General features: G+C 36.7%; 3 protein-coding genes across 4 annotated transcripts; 2 read left to right on the top strand and 1 right to left on the bottom strand.

Annotated features, from left to right (window-relative positions):
- Positions 1-38: 38 nt before the first annotated feature.
- On the top strand, positions 39-1,277 carry LOC131785522 (reactive oxygen species modulator 1-like). The gene is made up of 2 exons (XM_059102431.2): positions 39-274; positions 937-1,277. Exons 1-2 carry the CDS (start codon positions 162-164, stop codon positions 1,043-1,045), a joined length of 222 nt encoding a protein of 73 aa, XP_058958414.1. The 5' UTR covers positions 39-161; the 3' UTR covers positions 1,046-1,277.
- A 2,466-nt stretch (positions 1,278-3,743) lies between these two features.
- Positions 3,744-12,374, top strand: LOC131785523 (uncharacterized). Of its 2 annotated transcripts, XM_059102433.2 has the most exons (8): positions 3,744-3,795; positions 3,975-4,063; positions 4,410-6,129; positions 8,005-8,091; positions 8,352-8,827; positions 9,134-9,248; positions 10,446-10,623; positions 11,057-12,374. In XM_059102433.2, exons 3-8 carry the CDS (start codon positions 4,530-4,532, stop codon positions 11,454-11,456), a joined length of 2,856 nt encoding a protein of 951 aa, XP_058958416.2. In that variant the 5' UTR covers positions 3,744-3,795; positions 3,975-4,063; positions 4,410-4,529; the 3' UTR covers positions 11,457-12,374. The 2 variants fall into 2 exon arrangements, with proteins under 2 accessions (XP_058958416.2, XP_058958415.2); XM_059102432.2 differs by lacking the exons at positions 3,744-3,795; positions 3,975-4,063 and having other exon boundaries at positions 4,255-6,129.
- Positions 12,375-13,200: 826 nt separating this feature from the next.
- Positions 13,201-18,162, bottom strand: LOC131785471 (uncharacterized). The gene has a single exon (XM_059102359.2). The coding sequence runs from the start codon at positions 17,661-17,663 to the stop codon at positions 16,314-16,316; it is 1,350 nt and encodes a 449-aa protein (XP_058958342.2). The 5' UTR covers positions 17,664-18,162; the 3' UTR covers positions 13,201-16,313.
- Positions 18,163-18,645: the final 483 nt, after the last annotated feature.

The following is an 18,645-nucleotide window of genomic DNA, read 5'->3' as shown; positions in this document are numbered from 1 at the left end:
AGCGGTTTCTTTCTTACGTGCTAGCGAAAGCTCATGTCCAATCTTCTGACGAGCTAACGGGCAGTCATCTCTCCTCGCATGTGGGGCTGTTTTTGCTGTTCTCATTCTCTATCTTTCAAGTTTACACTAGCAACTCATAGGAAATAAAGAAGAGGATAAGTATGCAAAGAGCACCTCAGCCAAGCTGTTTTGACCGGGTTAAAGTTGGCTTCATGATCGGATTTGCTATTGGAATGAGCTCTGCTGCGCTCTTTGGAACCTATTCTGCGTTCAAGTAAGATGCTAATATTACTACTACAACTTTTGGACCTGTAGCGTTATAAGTACCTAAACCTAGATTTAGAGGAATTCTTTCACTCTATTTTACTTGTACTTAATTGTCATCTGTTCATATGGAAATCGCAGCCCGGTTACTGAGATGAAAAAGATGTCGTCTTTCGATGCAAGTTCATCACAGTTGCACTCCGGATAAAGTGTTTATATGGAAATGTTTTATGTATAAATTTCCTAAGATCCTGGATAGAATCAAAAGAAACGGCTAACCACCATACCCCTCCCAAAGTAATGATGAAGATATGTGAATACCGAAATGTGTCATTTGATGTGTCATTTTGACGTCAATAAAATAGGAGGAGGGGGAGGGTTTGTGGGGTTGTACAAATGTTAGTTATTTTGTCTTAGGTCACAACCTGGTTAGGCAGTAAACAAAACTTTGACATCAGTGGGCAGGCTCAATTGCATTGTAGCATTTTTATCTTACTTTTATGACAAAGGAGATTATTGTTAAGCAAGATTTTAGTAACTGAAATTGTCCAGATGATCATGTTTATAAGCAGAGGTCCTACTCAGAGTATCACTCTTTAGATTGATTGCTAGAAAAGTGAAAGAAACACTGCAGAAAGCTAGAAAACTTGACACTTATTCTTTCCCCGCCAGATATGGACTAAGAGGAAGAGAGTTAGTCAGTAGTGTCGGCAAGATCATGCTTCAAGGAGGAGGAACGTTTGGAGTGTTCATGTCTGTTGGCACAGCTATCAGATGTTGACTTCTAACAAAGTGGGATTTTTTATTCTGTAACGAACACCAGTCATTGCTAAGGCTAGGATATCATTATGTGAGAGATGCTGGCAAACTTTCAACACAGTCTGTGCTGTCAATGTTTATAACGATTAGAACACTGTATCCTGTCATATATGACATAAGTTCAGCAGAAAACTAAAGAAAAAAAGATGAAAATAAAATGTTACCCGTAGAAAAGGAAAAGTCAAGTCAAATCATTTGTTTGTGTCAATATCTTATCTGTGTCATCTTTTCTTGATTAGTTTTTGTTTAAATTGTGGCAATTGGTTGTAGTTAAAGAATTTACTATCTTAACTCTTTAAACCCCAATATCTGTGTGTATATTCTCCATACTGTTCTGTATACATGTCCTATAGTGCTGACAGGGAGAATTGGTTCAACAGCATAAAGCTTCTTTAGTTAATGATCATTTCCCTCATTCTTGTGACCCTAATGTGTGACTCATGGGTGATACTGTATGGAGAAATTAGGTGCTAGTCATTCTTAGGGGTGAAAGGATTAATTGCAGTGGAGCTCTAGCCTTATTTAAAGACAATACTTTAGACCTTTTTAATTTTTCCAAGGAAAAGTCTTGGTATGAAAATCAAGGTTTTCCATTTATTTGAAAACAAAATTGTGACATCTGGAAAAAAAAATGAATTTGGGAACTCCTACCAAATGAAGAGGATGGATAAGATTAAATTTATTATTCATGGACTTAAAGCAACAGCAATGATTCAAATAAATTTCACTGTATATATTGGTATTTCAATCTTTATGTGCTGTTTTTGCTGTGGGAAACCTTTTGTATGACACAACTCAAAACAGTAACATTTATTTGCTAAAGATGTTTATTTATACGTTTCCATAAGCTTTAGTCTGTATCCTTTACATTGTTGTATGAAAGAAGTGCTCTTTTTACTGGTTTGTTATAACAGAAAGATTTACTGACACCTCTGTACCAAAGCATTGTGAACCAGTGTCCCTCTCCCTTTCCACTAGCCACTGGTTACTGTCAAGCTATTCACTGTATTTAGTTACTTTGTTATATGACAACAATTGTTTCACAACACTCAGAGTAGTTTTGATGCAGTCAGTTATGTTGGCATTGCAATTTAAGCAGTCCAGCCTACTAATTTTTGGACACAAACAATAGTAATCTGTTATCTGTTTCAGTTCCTTTCATCCTTCATACTTAATGGATCATCTGAACCACAAACGCTTTGACAACCCATTCAGTAGTGCTATGTCAGCAGCGTTAGTTTCATGTTTTTTTTCTAAATCTAATTATTCAACACACCGAACATTTGGGGTTTTAGCGACCTTTTCTCGCTGGTATAAATAGGAAGATACATCCATAAGACTTGCAAAGCTACATGATTTGAGTGTGAAAAGAATTCCTGAAAAAAATTAAAATTTGACATTCCATCCAATATGGAGCAACCTTTCTCTGGTTCGCGGCACAAAAAATTGTACTAGTAAACGAATCTCTTTGGAGTTGTTCACCTCAGGGAGTCAAAGCCAAAAGAGGTCACTATTTTTATCTCAGTCACTGTCAATACTATGGCAGTTGCGGTGTAGCCTCGTACGGTAAACCTGGCGAAAAAAAAAATTGTTTACCTTCTACCCTATAACTTTTGTGAGGTTCAGCTGTGTACATGTTAAAATCTTTATTATGTTAATTAGCAGAATGATTTGAAACCAGTCTTAAGCGGCACGTTGCTATAATTGGGAAGATGGATGCATTATAGATCCGAGTTGGAAATACAATGATGAATAAAGTAGAATGGAACGACTTATAATATATTGTCCAGTTGTTCATACACATAACTCTGGTTCTGCCATTTTGACGTTTTCCTTGGATCTTCGTAATAACTTTCATGTCAAATTTGCTGTTAAGTGTTTCATTTCGTGTTACTGGTGTCAAGAGCACTTCGCTTTTTTTCCTCCTAAGATACGTTGGAAATTTGTTCCAGTCATTTCAATTTTTGCGAGCTGTCGATAATTTATTTGAATTTTTGGTTCAAAGAAATCTGCAATTGATAGTAAAAAAAGAAATAATTCTATTCGGGCCCAGAGATGAAACTCAATACAGACTTAGTTCAAAGTCCATACCAAAATAGAACGGTAAAACAAATTCTGCTTTGAGCTATTCTTTGAACACAGAAATATTCAGCAAAGTGTTATGCAATATATCTTAGAACTGGATGTACTGCAAATGGAAACATGGTCTTCACGTGAATTGTTAAAGAGCGCTAAAACTCGGTGACACGAGAAAATAAACTAATCGATATTAGTGTATTGTTGCTTCATTGAATCAGTGAAGCTTTTTTTTCTATGACTGAGCGTATGTCGGCTTTTTACGCTTTGAAATGAAGGGAAAATTAAAGGAAAAGAAATGAAATATGGGTTTTTGAAGTGTTTTATGCACGGATGGTCACCAGGTGGTTATTGAGGTCTATTTTTAGCATCGTGCTCTTGAAATATCCATCCGGTCATTGTATTGGACTGGCATCGATTCATCACCTAGAGACCACCTCTTCACTTTTTCCCGCTCCAATCGAATTCAATTTTAATTTGTTAATGTAAAAGAAATCGGTGTGTCTCACATCATCTTGCTGAATTCAAACTCTCGCCTTGCTTATCCGCGTACACCTGTTTTAATGGAAGGGATCAATCGACGCGAGTCTTTTCAATTTGAAAAAGCGTAGTTAATGGCATATTATAGAGCTCGAGGTTATTAACCACAATTAATTTCTTTTCTATATTGACCACTAATTCATATCTTAGGGTGAAGTTTTTGAAAGACATTTAAAAATCGTGCCGATGTTGTACAAGTAGTTGCTGCTCTTTGTTGGCAAATTTTAGACGCTTTGTTTTTTCGTGTATAATAATATTCTTTTTTTAAACGATAGCGAATTCAAAGATTATTCAAGCTTCCTTGGCCGAGATAGTAAGCAAGATCTCTCCCTCCCAGAATCACCAGAAAACAACTCATTAAAATGTAAGTTGAACGAAAGAAAACCTTTCCTTTATTTTAAGGGCGTTCATTGCTAATTATGGCTTCTTTTATTCCCCCCGGCTTGGTTTCAATTTGCATTTTTAGCTTTTTAATTCTGTATTGACTTCCATCGTCTTCGTCAAAAAGTCTAGCCTTATGACAGGTTATTTCGGCGGAGTATTGGAGGTAGAAAATGGTTTCTGAAATTTTTCTTTGGAATTAGGAATTTTCTATTTCCGGTGGATTAGCGCGCGGATGAACTGGGCATGAAGTTTGTTATTATCAACAAAGATGGTAGATCAGGCACTGACTGAACGCTAAACAGATAAACTTTTTTATTACCATGTAGATCTTTATTGTCGAACCAGTCCTGTGCCAGACGTCCTACTACCAAGATTATGCTTTTTCTGCCAATCTGTTGTGCCGCTGAAGGAAGAAAGCAGGGCAGCTTAGTTCTTTTTGAAGGGCTATGAATTTCAGCTCGTCTTCGGCAGCCGCTAGCAACGATGGCATCAACAACTCTTTCCAAAGACTCTCTGTTACTCAAATTGCCCCAACGGACATAAAAAAGAACATTTGGACTCTCAAAAAAGCGTTCAAAAGTGTAAGTTTAACCAGAAATTCGTGCTTGAAACCTCAACATGTTCCCGGCAGCTTTGGGCATTTTGAGCAAGGTGTTCCTTTGTGCGAGATTTTCACCGATATCGGCCAGAAATTTCTTGATCGCTCAAAGATTGTTTTGGCGAGAGAGTGCCTGGTACGCCTTGAATCTTCCACTAAGTTTGTACAAGAGCTAGAAGAAACAGTGGAAAAGTATATGGCCTATTTAGATGGTGAAATGCCAATTCCAAGCGAGTTCCCATTCAAAGTTGAAAGATTTCACGACATTTGCCATGCAGCAAAAACACAATGTATGTACCGACTGGCGATAAGAAAACTTATCTTTTCCGATCCATGGCTTCGCAAATGTGTGCCAGACATGCTGGAGGACTTGGAAGTGGTGAATAAAGCGCTCTCGCAATTAGCAGATACGAGTATATCGCTCATTTCAATTATTTTATCGTGCGTGTTGCGCCTTGCCGAAAAATGCAAATGGTGGTTGAGTCAGCAAGGTTTAAGTGCTGTTTGCCAGGGAATTGAAGATTTCAATCGCCTTTTTGAGTACACTAGAAATTTTCAGAGCGACGAAAGAGAACTTTTAAGTGTGAGCGAGATTAGAAATTTTGTGCAGTCGAAGGGTCGAGAAACTGCAGTTTCAACTACAGCTGTTTCTAGTGTTTGTTTATTGTCACTGAACAAACTTTTGAATGGCGTTGCTTGTGAACGTTCTCGTATTTTGGCTGGTCACGTTTATGAATTGGTAAGCGAACATCAGGAGGTTACTCGGACGTTAAAGTACGACTTTGCTACAAACTTCGAATGGAAAGACTTTGGGGTGGTATGTACTGGAGGGAATGTAAGACTTGAGGGAGGTACACTCAAAAATGGAGTGTTGTCAGTGTTAAGCCGCAACCAAATCCCGCTCCTGAAACTCGAGCCGGACTCTCCATTGCTTTCATTTGATTCAGAGGAGCAGAAATTTTTCAGTAATTTAATATCACAACTTGCTACCTCAACAACACTTATCTTAAGCCGTCATGTTAGTGGTGAGAGGAAAAATGTGATTCAGTTGCCGCCATTAGAGCAGCTGACCTCAAGTTCAAGGAGTGAAGATGCTGATCTGCAGGGGACATCAACAGCTGAGGAGGCTGGAGGGTCAACAAGTTCATTACTGCACCATCAGGAGGGTCATGGCATTCTCAGGCACAGCTCAAGTCCAGGATCACCCAGACTCAACAAGCGTGTTCAGTGGAACGCACCCTTAGACTCTGAAACAACAAAGCAGTTACATTATGATTATAGCACTATGCTTTGGGCCAGTTTTGGAGAGCAGCTGGTGGCACTGATGGCAGAAAATCAAGAATCTATAGGCAACTTAATGCAAAATGTGGCCTTGGGTCCATTGTTCTTATGGTCTGATTTTCTTTTGATGGTTGTTGTTCGCATGATGGAGTCACTACGTCTGTCAGGTAAGTTTGAAAGAGTACAGGGGACATCTGAGAAGTAAAGGAAGGTTTGAATAAGAAAGTAGAGGGGAAAAAAAACAAGGAGGAAAACATTTCCTTTACTAGCAGTTTATCCAGAATATGAAAATACAAACTGTTGAGTTATCTTGAATGAAGAAATTATTAATTTTTGCTTGAAATGTATGCAATTATACCCAAATGTGTGATAAATGTAGAAAATGGTAAAATGCCTTATAAGCCATTATAATGTACCAAACCTTTTGCTTGCCTTTTTCTGCATAATTGTTCCAGCTGTTGAATAAAGATCAAAGCTCAGAAAACTGTTTGTATACAGACCCATCAGTCTCCTCTTTCATATTCTCAAACAGGAATGGATGTGTAAAGATGACTTTTTTCTTAACTTGGAAATAATTTTGGCCTCATAGTGGATAAATTTCTCTTTTTTTGAGACCCCCAAGATATTTTGTTTTTCCTTCTTTGGGGAAACATCAATTTAGTTTTAGTTACTTCCTTCCCTCTGAGTCTAAAGCCATTGAAAACTTCATGTAATAGTAATTAATTAAGCATTGTGTTAAAATCTACATTTATGCCAATGAAAATCCTATCATGTACATTTTGTTGTATCTGCATATGGTGTTCTTGAGTGATATCTATCACATCAGCTATCACTGCTTTTGTAAAATTTACATTTGTGGTCAAATCCTTAATTGATCAGTGTGAGGATTTTGCTCTCATATTTTTTGTAATTAAGATTGGTCTGCAACAAATGGATTATTATTTTTTTCAAAACTCTATGAATTACATCTATGAATTGGTCAATACTTCGGTTTTAAAATGCCAAAAATTTATAGCTCATTTCTGATGTCACACTGCAATCACTAGCAAACCTAATATTTTAAAAGTGAATGATTTTTAAATAGTAATTGTTAGCTGGAAAGAAATTAGACTTCTCTTTTTTTCTCTCAGGATTAATTAAATTTCTTTTTTTGAATGTAAGTTGCAGATGTAAATTAAGTTACAATTTTAATATAAAGTAACATGAAGTTTTTTATTTATCGTCTTTGTGTGAGAAGATGTTAATGGATACACCAGCTGTAATGACGGAAATTTGTTTGATTTGAGGAAATTCTGCCTCGTGCAAAATGAGAATAAATTATTACCTTTTATAGTCCAGGGGATAGGTCCTTATTTATATTGAACAATGACCTTTAATTTACATTGCAATATCATCACAAAAAATATGATGATTCATCCTTATCAAGAAATGCTTTATTTATCAAGTTGCATGATTCATTTGAAGTCATTTCTGAAAAATTACATGCTTGTACTTTTTCTGCAAGCTGGACCTGATGTTTAATATGATCATAATAAATTAATTTTTTAATTCATATAGATTTTATTTTATATCTTCCCTTGATTTTGATGCAATAGATTTATTTATTTTTGTTGTTTGTGCTTGTTATTTGCATAGTGCCTTTTGGCTTTGTCAGTAGAGCTGAAAATGTTAATTAATTCATTTTTGGTTGAATCACAATTCTAAGAGATGTTGTTAAACAGCTGGATTTACAGTGCAACTAGGCAAAATTTGCTTATTATGAATGCAGTTATTTTTCTAGGTGGATCCTGGTTGAACTATGTCCACTGCTTATCTAATGTGTTAGCTGGTTGAAGATTAAAGTTTTTCCTTGTATAGTTGTGGGTGACATAACCTGTTCTATCCTTTTCATGAATGATTTCTTGAAATGTTTGTACAAATTATTGAATATAATGTTCACTGGTTGTTTCATGTATGATAAAATGGCTCCACACATGGCTGTAGTGAGCCAAATATAAATTTTAAAGGAGGAGAATTGTTTTATTTTTCCTTTCTGTTCACAGGCTGTTTGCCACCAGCTGGTACTAGTTCCCTTCAAGCTGTAAGCTGCTATCTTCATTGTCTGGCCTCTGCATCAAGCTGGGATTCAGGTAAGATTAAGATCTGCTGATCTTCTCTGTGTGCACATAAACATTGCCCTAAAAGCTCTTCAATAAAAGTAGCAATAGTTTCTATATTATGTGCAACTCTGCACCACACAATTAAATTAGTGACAGTCCTAAAGGTTCTTGTATCTGTTCATTACTAGGTTTCATTTCATTTGAAACTGATAGTTAATTAAATAATTGCTTCTCTTACCTTGCCTTCTACTGTGACCAGTTCTGAAGTTATTGCATTTTTTTCTCATTAGCTTTCAGTGGTGTTCTTGGTTCCTGTCTGTCTGACAAATGCCGCATGGACAGTGAACTTACAGACAGCATCCCAGGTACGCAGACAGCACAATCCATAGTTAGTCTCTTGGATCCACTTGAAAGCATTTTTGAAATGGCAGGTTACTGGAAACGATCATCTAGCCACTTGGAACCTCATGCCAATAGAAGTGCCAGAGCTCTAACACTGTCAGTTTTTCCCAGTCTGTGCCGCTTTCATTCGTTGCTGTCCTTTGGATTTAACTGGTTTGATACCAAAATACATCATTTTTTATCCTTATGGTCCCTTGAGCAGTTTCTGCTTCTGACGCAGTGGGACTTACCACTTTTTCTACAGTCAGTGAAGAAGACATTTTTCCTTGTACAGTCACTGAGTGCAGTTCACAGTGATAGCATCAGTTGGAACTCTCTTTCTGTACAGTACAGTCTTTTACAGGAGCAAAGAAGCAACTTGGAGGTCAGTTCTTGTCATTTCCTTGATGTGAAATGTCATAAATGTTGTCCATCTTCAACATTTTCTTTATTATTGTCATATAGTGCTTAGCAATCAAATGTGTCTGATTGCCCTCAGCCACCATCTTAGAGTACTTTGTTAAGTCTGCACAAAGGTGTTATGGATTCACTTGAAAATGTTTCAAGTTGCTAGGTGGTTTCTGAGACTGGCGGGAATAAGTTCTTTATACTTCGTGCCAAGATCTGGTAGTTGCATATATTTTGATTGTGATGTGCTCTTTGCAAAACCTGTGATTTTTCTGTTCACTAGGGTTTATTGAAGAAGTCATGGGTTCTGTTCTCAAGAGATCTGACGAAAATTTCAACAGAATTCTTTCAGGAGGCCATGCCTGTTGGCAAGAGTTGGAAGAAGAGTCGCCACTCTGGTAAAATTAATGGCACCCTAACTCTAACCTTACTTCCATCATTTGAAACTAAAATCACCCTCCACTGGGATTAACTGTTTAGGCCACAACTAGTTTAGGCTGAAGTGGTCAAAATCTCCCAACAGAATATTTTCTGATGTTATTCTTTTTTTTTTTTTTTTTTTTTTTGCCTTAATTCATGGTAAAAGCTGTGATCACATTTCTACACATTCAGAAGTTCAGGGGAAACACAGTACAGTCGAACCTCGATTATCCGGACTGATCGTGACCTCAGTAAATAGTCCGGATAATCAAGAGTCCAGATAATCGAAAATATGAATATTAATGAGATAGAAATATGAAATAATTATCTGCTTATCTTTAATCAATAGAACGGCTAGCTTTTGCTTGGTAGGCATGTTTTTGATTTGAGTTTACAATAATTATTGATCGTTCATGTGACATAACCCACGCGGAAGGAACTAATCAAGCATGAAATTCCCTCGGCAACAAAACAATTGAGCCAACCATATTTTCGCAAAACGCATCAGAATATTTCTTTGTCTCGTCGCACTTTCAAATTTTGAAAAGCGCACAGGATAATATGCTGTTTCAACAGTCTTTTGAAAGAATCATTGGGCTTTTTGTGACTTTGAGTTTTCAAGATCACAACTAATTAATATTCATGGAAAATTGGGACCAGAGAAGAAAGTCCAGATAATTGAATAGTCCAGATAATTGGGGTCCGGATAATCGAGGTTCGACTGTAGTCAATTTTGGTCTTTTGGTGTGATTCCCATGGCTTTTTGCTGATTTGCATGCATATGAATCCATCTGTGAAATAGGACCAGCTCTATCAACTCACCCTAAAAGTATTGTAAACATAGGCATGTAAGTTGCAACTCAGATCTTTTAAAGAAAGTGCTTGAAAAGGAATTGAAGGAAATCACCAGTGGTGTCTTGAGAAAGTTGCATTATTTTGGTTGCTTCATTAAATGTGCATGCATGTTGTTTTTTTGGTTGTCTCATTTTGGTTTGATGACAACTGAAAAAGTTAATCAACCAGATGAACTAAGAAAATTCTTTTTTCCTAGCATAATACAGAAAACCCAGCCAACCCTAACAGTTGTTCTCAAGAGAGCCAGACTTAATAGCATGACTTAATTTTGATGATATCTCATTTTCTCTTATGACTTGTTTTGTAATACTTATAATCAGGGATTCCTCATCAGCGGAGCCAATATGTAGAACACGCAGTGTTTCAGATTTTGGAACCAGTTGTAGAGAGCTCCATGGGTTTGTCTTTTGAAAGTCGACTGAATGTTCTGACCCTTGTTGTCAACACCATGATGGAATCATGGAGTGATTTCATTCTCAAAGAGGAAATTGTTTTTAGGTAAGAATTTGTAGTATATGATGGCCTTTTCACTAGCATTTCAGAAAGAATGTGTTTAAATGCAGATATCTCTGGAAAAAGACAACCAGCCCCACCCCACAGGGCTTCATGTTAAACCTTGCTTGAAAGATCAGGCTGAAGTAACACAAAAACTGACGAGTTGGTGAGACAACAAAAGTGAAAAATAGCTGGAAAAGAGAGGAACATTTTCAATTATCAGTGATCATTGTTGAATTTTCCTTAAGCACAGCCCAGGCTGGAATTATTGAGTAGATACTCTGATTAGGAGCTTTGAAACTGGCTTAATAGCTTTCTTTTGATTCATTGTCTAAGCTCCTTCATTGTACAATCAGTTGCCAGTCAATTGTGGTATTGATTACAGAAGAAGTCAGCAAGTGAAGAATTTATTTTCCTTTTCAAATCAATTCCACAGCTTTTATGGTGCCCAGCAGCTTAGCTTAGATTTTGGTTACATCAAAGTATGGATTGCATCTGACTCAAGCAACCTCTCATCTGAAATTCAGTCACACCTCCTGAAGTTAGATGTGTTTCGGCATCTTGATGGTGCTATCGGTCTGCTGATGTTGCAGCCAAGGAAGAAGAAATCAACTGTTGAAGATAATGATGGGGAATTTGAATCTAATGCTAGTACCATGAGTAGTAGTTCAGTTCTGTCATCATTATCAGGGGTGGATATTGATGCATATGACATTGATGTCCTCAATGACAAGACAATTCCTAACAGGCAGAAGTGGTTGGATCTACGTCTGCGAGGAGGAAAATCTAAGAAAGGGTTATTGCCATTTTGCTTGAAGGTGCAAGAAATGAAATGAGCATCTACTCATATTTATTGTGAACCAAATTGCAGATCCATTCTACTCTTGAAACAAAATGGAAGGATGATGATGACATGCATTTATTCATTGTTCAGGAAAGTTTTTAAACTGAATGATATTTTAAAATTATCACAAATGATTATTGTTAAATATGTTTTCCCTTTCATTTCTGAAATGTTATTAATTGGATGTGTAGGCAGATGAATTTATGCAGCCTTTGAAATCAGGCTTTTGTGAAAGACATGTTGTACAAAAGAAACCATTCACTCTTCAAGAGATGATGAAAAAGTTAAGTCATAACTTATTTTTAGAGCTAACTGGCCAAGTTGGTTATACTTCTGGACATGTAATATATTTTAGAACCACAACTTCAAGTATTGTTGTATACTGTTTCTGATGGGTTATTTGGCCAACATATGAAAAGAGAAAATGGCTACTGATTCAGCTACAAAAGAATTGGATTACAATAACTTAAACATGAGATGTATTGAATATTTAAGTCCCAGAGGAAAATGTTGCAAATAATAGAGCATAATACTGTGTCAGCAAGGAGAAATTCCTCAAGCTTAGAATGCTCAGAAGAAACTGAAACTATTTAAAGCTAGTAAAACAAGAAGTTTATTTACCTTTTAAGCTAATGATTTCTTAAGTTGGATATGTTTTCACAAATTATTTAAGGTTTTTTTTTTCAAAATTAAGATCCTGTAGAAGGGTCAAGAAACTGTTGCAGTAAATGTTAGAAATTAGAGCAGTGGTTAGCTAATGTACTTTGCAGACCTGTGTATTGCTTTTCTTGAAGGCAAGTCAAGGAATCAAGAATGCTTACTTTAACATAATAATTAATGGTGTAATTATATATTGTTGTATAAAAGTTGTCAGGATTCAAATTATTAAATTTAAATTATCAAATTACAATATTAAGAAACTTCATCTTTTTGTTGAAACTTTGTCTTATTTTGCTGTTCAATCTATTTTAAAATACTGATGAAGAAAGATGTTATGGGTGTTAAAAACAGTATTTTAGGGATCACAGAAACCCACTTCAGCTGTTGCTTTCCCTGGATTCTGTAACCTTCTCAAAGGAAATTTACAATTGCTAGACTCAGAAAGAAGTCAGGTTTACAATAGCAGTGTGCACTGTGAGAGTTGAATTTCTATTTTTGCCTCAAAGAAGAAACCCATTGAGCTGGACTAGAGCTTGTAACACTTGAACCATGCAGGACCACTTCAAAACATTCTCTGGAAATTAATGTGGGATTGTAAGGTATTTTATCTAAGAAGGGGACATGGATGCTGTTGTAGTTTTTAATACATTCAATTTGGTTTTCCATTCTACAATAGAGCTCAAGGCTATAAAGTAAACTGGCCTTGACTTTATAAAAACCTTGAAAGCAGGTTCTTAATCATGCCAATACTAAATCAATGAGAGTAAAAGGATCACAACCTCCTGTTTGAGATAATAGGGAATTGACTGAGTATGAATAGCAACAGACTTGTCAGAAGGTAAGTTGTTCTCATTTGTAGATTTCCAAGTCCAGTAATTAGTTAACTGGCTCCATATCTTTTGAGTCTTTCCAATTCAATTTGCACTTTTATACTGGCACTGTAATAACAGTTTATGACATTTAAAATACTAGAGCACCTGAGTTTCTGTTTAATAAAATGATTACAGGGGAAAGTGCAGCAGATCACACTTAGTATCAGATACACTTTGACACAAGCAAGTGAAAAATTCACAAAATTCATAAAGATGTTCATTACGTTTATTCTGAATTAAAAACACTACATTTTAAATAATGATTTTCTGATTAATAATGAACGTATGCAGAGCCGACTGCCAATATACCATACACCAGACAAACAAGAGAAAGGCCTGAATGATTTTCCCTTCACAGAACGATGTGTGATCAAAAGCAAGGACTTTTGATCAGATTATGGGTTCTTAATGTATTTTGCATTTGGTATAAAAAAAGGAGGGCAACAGAAATGAAAGGAGGGAAGTTGCTACCATAATGTACAGTACTACTTAAAGATTAACATTTCGGCCTTCCTCTAGTTCATCAAAATCTAATGCACTTGTAGCGTGCATGGGTCTACCTCCAAGATACCAAGAATTTGCTTAATGATAATGAATAAAACTTGTACCAAAGGCTTTCACAAAACAGTCAAATCCTTTCTTTACAATAATATGAAGTTCACATAAATCTTAGAAAGTTACTGGTAATTACTCTGTCAGTTACACAGTAACCAGAGGCATAAAATATCTTACAAATGGTAAAAATCTATTCACTGTTTATTAGCCTAGAGATTCAGCATACTATTTTGATTTACCTATGACTTGACAGATTACTTCTACCATCATAATTTGAAAAAGTAAAATCAACTGTGTAATAGCATTGAAACCTGGCTTATCTATTTTCATACAATAAATGAATGGTGTGTATTTTCATCATTTATTAACTTTTTGTGTCTATAAACTACTTTGAATATGAATGGTAATGTAATCCTTGTTAAATAAGCCTATATCATCACATTTAGAATTCTACCATTCCATACTACTATTGTTTAACTATTCAACATCAACCTTTTGGAAAATATCAATTAATGTCAACTCTGCATAACAGGTAGTAAGCATATCCCACCCTTGGCAAAGAATTGGAGTTCCATGGTGTTTATCTTTAACATAAATTCTATGTCTGATTGCGGTGTGTATACCTGTCTAACATTCTGTAAAAAACTTTGTCACCACCTTAAATTTACATTCTGAACTGGATTGTTAAACTGCACATTGTCTCTCATGTTTTCTTCTTTAACAATAGTTTTTGCCATTAATTTAACATCCTCAGCAATGATAGCAAACAAACAATACAAAAACATGAAAAGTACAGTAATAAACACTGTCACAAGATGAACGTACACTACTAACAACACAGTCACCTTAAAATACAAACTTCTACACTTAAATAAGACAAATGGCTCTTGAAGTCTAAAGTAACTAGATACCATTACAGTTAATCTTTGTTACAGAAAGATGAATGTGTATTCTTTCATAAATATGCTGCTACATTTTACAAAAAAAAAGAAAATAACAAGTTCATTGCACCAACACTGAAGCAGTTTTATGTGATCAACTTTGTCTTGAGAATAACTTTATAATGAGTATTATGTAATAATAAAGAAATGAAAAAATAATTCACTGAGAAGTGAATGTCCACTTGTGCAATTAAAAAGGAGATTATAGTACCCTCAAGGAAAAGTGTCATAAAGTATACATGCAGGGTAAAATTACTCATTCAAGCTCAAAATTAAAACAAAAACAATTTCTCAGGGCTGGTTTCAAAAGAACAAAATAATCTTGGAAATAGCAAGATTTCCATTGAAAAAGCTTAACTTTCTAAGAACAATGAACAATAAGGAATATCATCTACATACATTTTGCCACAGAAGAATTTCAACACTTTGGTTTGCATCTTCACATTTATCAGCTCAGACAAGAACAATTGTAGAATTTAATATTTAGGATTTGACCCAGATCTTCTGCATGCATACCTTACGGCACTTGTCTTTTGACTTTGAGAGCCAACTAACAAACAAACTCCAGCCCCATAAAATAACAAGACCTTTTTTCTATGTTTTGCCCGATGTCTCACACTTATTTAACCTACCACAGCAGTAATTTACTCCTCAGAAAACCAAAGCTCTAATTTGTTGCAAGGAAATGTTAGCAGTAAGCAACCAAAATTACATGCCAGAAAAAAGTTATCACCAAAAGTATTCAAAACATACAATATAAGATTTTCCTTGATTTTTCATGTTCTTTTCTAGAACTGTACTTGAAATTATTAACAACTGAAGGTAAAAAAAACTATTTGTTGACCAACATGTCTTAGTCTGTCCAAATTTTGATCAGAAATAATTCAAAACAATTGACAAGCAGTTTCGTAATCACAAATCTCTCTTGAAATGTACACAGTCCTGTCAAATTAAACAATAAAACCTTTTCAAATGCTCAAAGAAACAAATGGCTTAGAAACCATTCAAGCTTATGTCTTTCAGATGTTTTTTTTTCACGAAATCGCACTAAGTAATAATCATTTTAAACAAGTAATTTCGTAATATCCTTTAACCTCTGACAAATATACCCCTTTCAATAAAATAAATAGCAACTGCAGTCTTCACCGTTCGCAATAAATAAAGCGCTATTGCTATTTGTATACGAACGAATGATCGGTCACACGAATCGAATGATTGATCGTTCGAATAAGTCAGGATTCGAACATACTGGAACTGTCTTCAGACACACCTTGCTTTTGGAAGGCGTGTGAAATCGCAGGCATAATTAGAATAGTGCGCGGTAAAACTACAGCTTAGCGCTGGGCTGAACGTGCTTTAAAACGAAACAAACATGTCACAATTGTTAATTTCACATACAATTAAAAATCTTTTGAACCGGAGTATACTGCCGAACAATAGAAAATACTACGAGTACATTCTTGTAGAAAGGATCGTACAAAAGAGAGAGGCGATGACGTGTGAAGCACATTGGGCAAAAACATAATAAACTCATTCTGTAAGAACAATCATTTGTGGCCTCCAGATTGTCGACCCTTGATGCAAGTGTACATCAACTAGGTACACAATAGAAAGGCCTGTCACACGTGCACTGAATTTACAATCGCAAGACAGAGAGAAACCACAGTCAGAGAGTAACACGACTGTTCTAGCGAGCGAGGAAGTCGTAAGAAAAGTACCATGTTACAAATTACTAACAGTAAATAAATAAACACAAAATTTAGGGTTAGTACTTGCACGCTATGGCCTACCGAGATTTATGAGGCAGCCAGTAATTTAAGATTAAATCCGACATCCCTCAGCTGTTTTCACCTCAATACTCTGTGGATGCTCTGCGTTTGACGCATCAACTTGGTTCTCAGTGCCATTTCTCGACACAGAAACAGTCAGAACGGAATTATTATCCACCGCATGTTGGCTTTCCGAGGTTTTGGGTTGGACAGGATCCGAATTGGGCGCCACAAGTCCTGCAGCCGCAATAGTGGCGAAATGATTGTTCATGGGCCCAGCCATTGAAGCGGGAATGCTTATGGTAGCCAGAGGTACGTTTTCCGTAGGTTTTTCTGTAGCCATGTTTGTATTGTCGGTAGAGTTAACCAGGTTATTGACACCGCTCGAAACAATAATCGGCGCTCCAGCGTACTGTGTTAACGGGATAGCATAACTTGGAGTCGCCAGAGTTGTTGCTACGGTAGATCTGACCGCCTGCACGGTTACAGAAGCTGCAGGTTGGATTGATGTTGGATTCGTTACTGCAGTTGTAACGAACGTTGGTCGTAGAATCATACTTCCTCCCGGAATAGGAGTCGTTGGTACGTATCCTACACTACCGATTGGCGCATACGTTACCGTGCCTCCATTGTTCACTGCTTGTACTGGGACTGTCTGAATTCCTTGAGGAAAAACCTGAGCCACTTGGGAATTCTGTGTCAAGGCTGTAGTGGGAAAGGTGCCGTTTTGAGCTGCGATGGTAGCCGTCCCGTTCATTGCGATTGGAGTTTGAGCCTGTCCAGCAGGCCACCCGGGTGTCACAGCAACTCGCGTTTGAACATACGGACGTTTCATCGGTTTCTGCTTCCTTCTTGGTCGATATTTATAGTCTGGAAATTCCTCTTTGTGTCTTTTGTCTAGCCTTGCCGCCTCATCCACGTACGGTTGCTTTTCAGCAGGGGGAAGCATTCGCCAGAGTTTTCCGAGCATTTTGCTTAATTCAGCATTATGTACGTGCGGGTACTGTTCGGCGAGTTTTCTTCTCGCTGACTGCGCCCAAACCATGAACGAATTCATCGGCCGTTTGACATGATTTTCCTTCTTGGGCAGCTGAACTTCAGAGTAAGGGCCAGGCATGATCTGTGTCTTCATTGGCAAAGTAGCAAGCTTTAGAGTAGCAGCATCGATTTGAGGACATTCTGCCACTACTACATTATTACTGTTGTCCGAAGACGTGTTTTCTGTTACGGTTGTTGTTGTGTTCAGGGAATTGGCATCGTTATATGAAGGCACCGTCGTCGTTATTTTCCAGTTGAAGTTCTGATCGCTCGTCTTGATCTGATCTACTTTCTCTATTTTCACTTCACCAAGTTCAGGTCCGTTTGGGATCGCGTTATTCATTCCACTCGCAACCGTAGCCATTGTTGGAGTTTGATCACAACTAGCAATATCACTGGAACACAAATGACATTTCTTGTAATCACGTGATAGAATAGGAAACACGTCACGAGGCGCAAAACGCGCGAGTTATACAAACTAGCGAGCTCGAATTTCAGACGCAAATCTTCAACTCGGAACCTTCTTGGTGGTCCCGAGGCGAAGTTTCAACACTGGAATAGAAACAAATGGTGGAAATCCAAGCCGTCTTTGAACAATGCCGAATGGAACAATATCTGTTTTCCTTGTGGCTATTCTGCGTGTGGGGCGCTTTGTTCCGCTGTGAGCCAATAGAATTCTAGGAATTGAAAGCATGCCGTATGGCGGAGAATGGCGGAAGTTGGTAACAAAGCCGCCCTCCACAGTCTATTGTTCTCACAGACAAGTGAGACACATTTGATCCCAATTATACAGTGCGGTTGTCAAGGAAAATAATTGAACAAAAGCCCATTGTAATTGAATATCTGCTGATTGGCGGATTCCTCACAAAGATTGTCAATGAAAAATATTGCTTAGAACGCTGTGTAAAAACGAAATCCGAATTACACCAATTCTTGGCCGATATCACAAATTTAGCTGATTAGTAGATGACTTCCTTCGCAGCTTGCGACTGAAATACGATTTTCTTTTACTTAGACGACAAAAAGAAAAATAAAGAAAAAAAATAAGAGGTCAGTTATGATAATCAGGCAGTATGTTAATCTTCACGTTGAGACAGATGTTTTGAACCTCGATCAAACAGAGGCAGATGACAACGTTTGGTTCGCTAATGAAAAAAAATTTATCCCCCCGAATCACGAAAAAATGGTTAATGGCTTGTAAATTTTACTAATTCAGTAAAAGCGGATGTATTTTTTGTATTGCAAGAACTCATGTAATGCTATATAGATAAACTGCAAAGTGAAATTCGTTCCAAAATAGTTTATCAAGGCTATTTTGCTATTATTATATACTCCATTGCCAATCT

The sequence above is a fragment of the Pocillopora verrucosa genome, chromosome 1 (genome assembly GCF_036669915.1).
Source record: "Pocillopora verrucosa isolate sample1 chromosome 1, ASM3666991v2, whole genome shotgun sequence".
Lineage (NCBI taxonomy): Eukaryota > Metazoa > Cnidaria > Anthozoa > Scleractinia > Pocilloporidae > Pocillopora > Pocillopora verrucosa.
The sequence above is the reverse complement of the archived record's forward strand: the minus strand, read 5'-3'. Positions and strand labels throughout refer to the sequence as shown.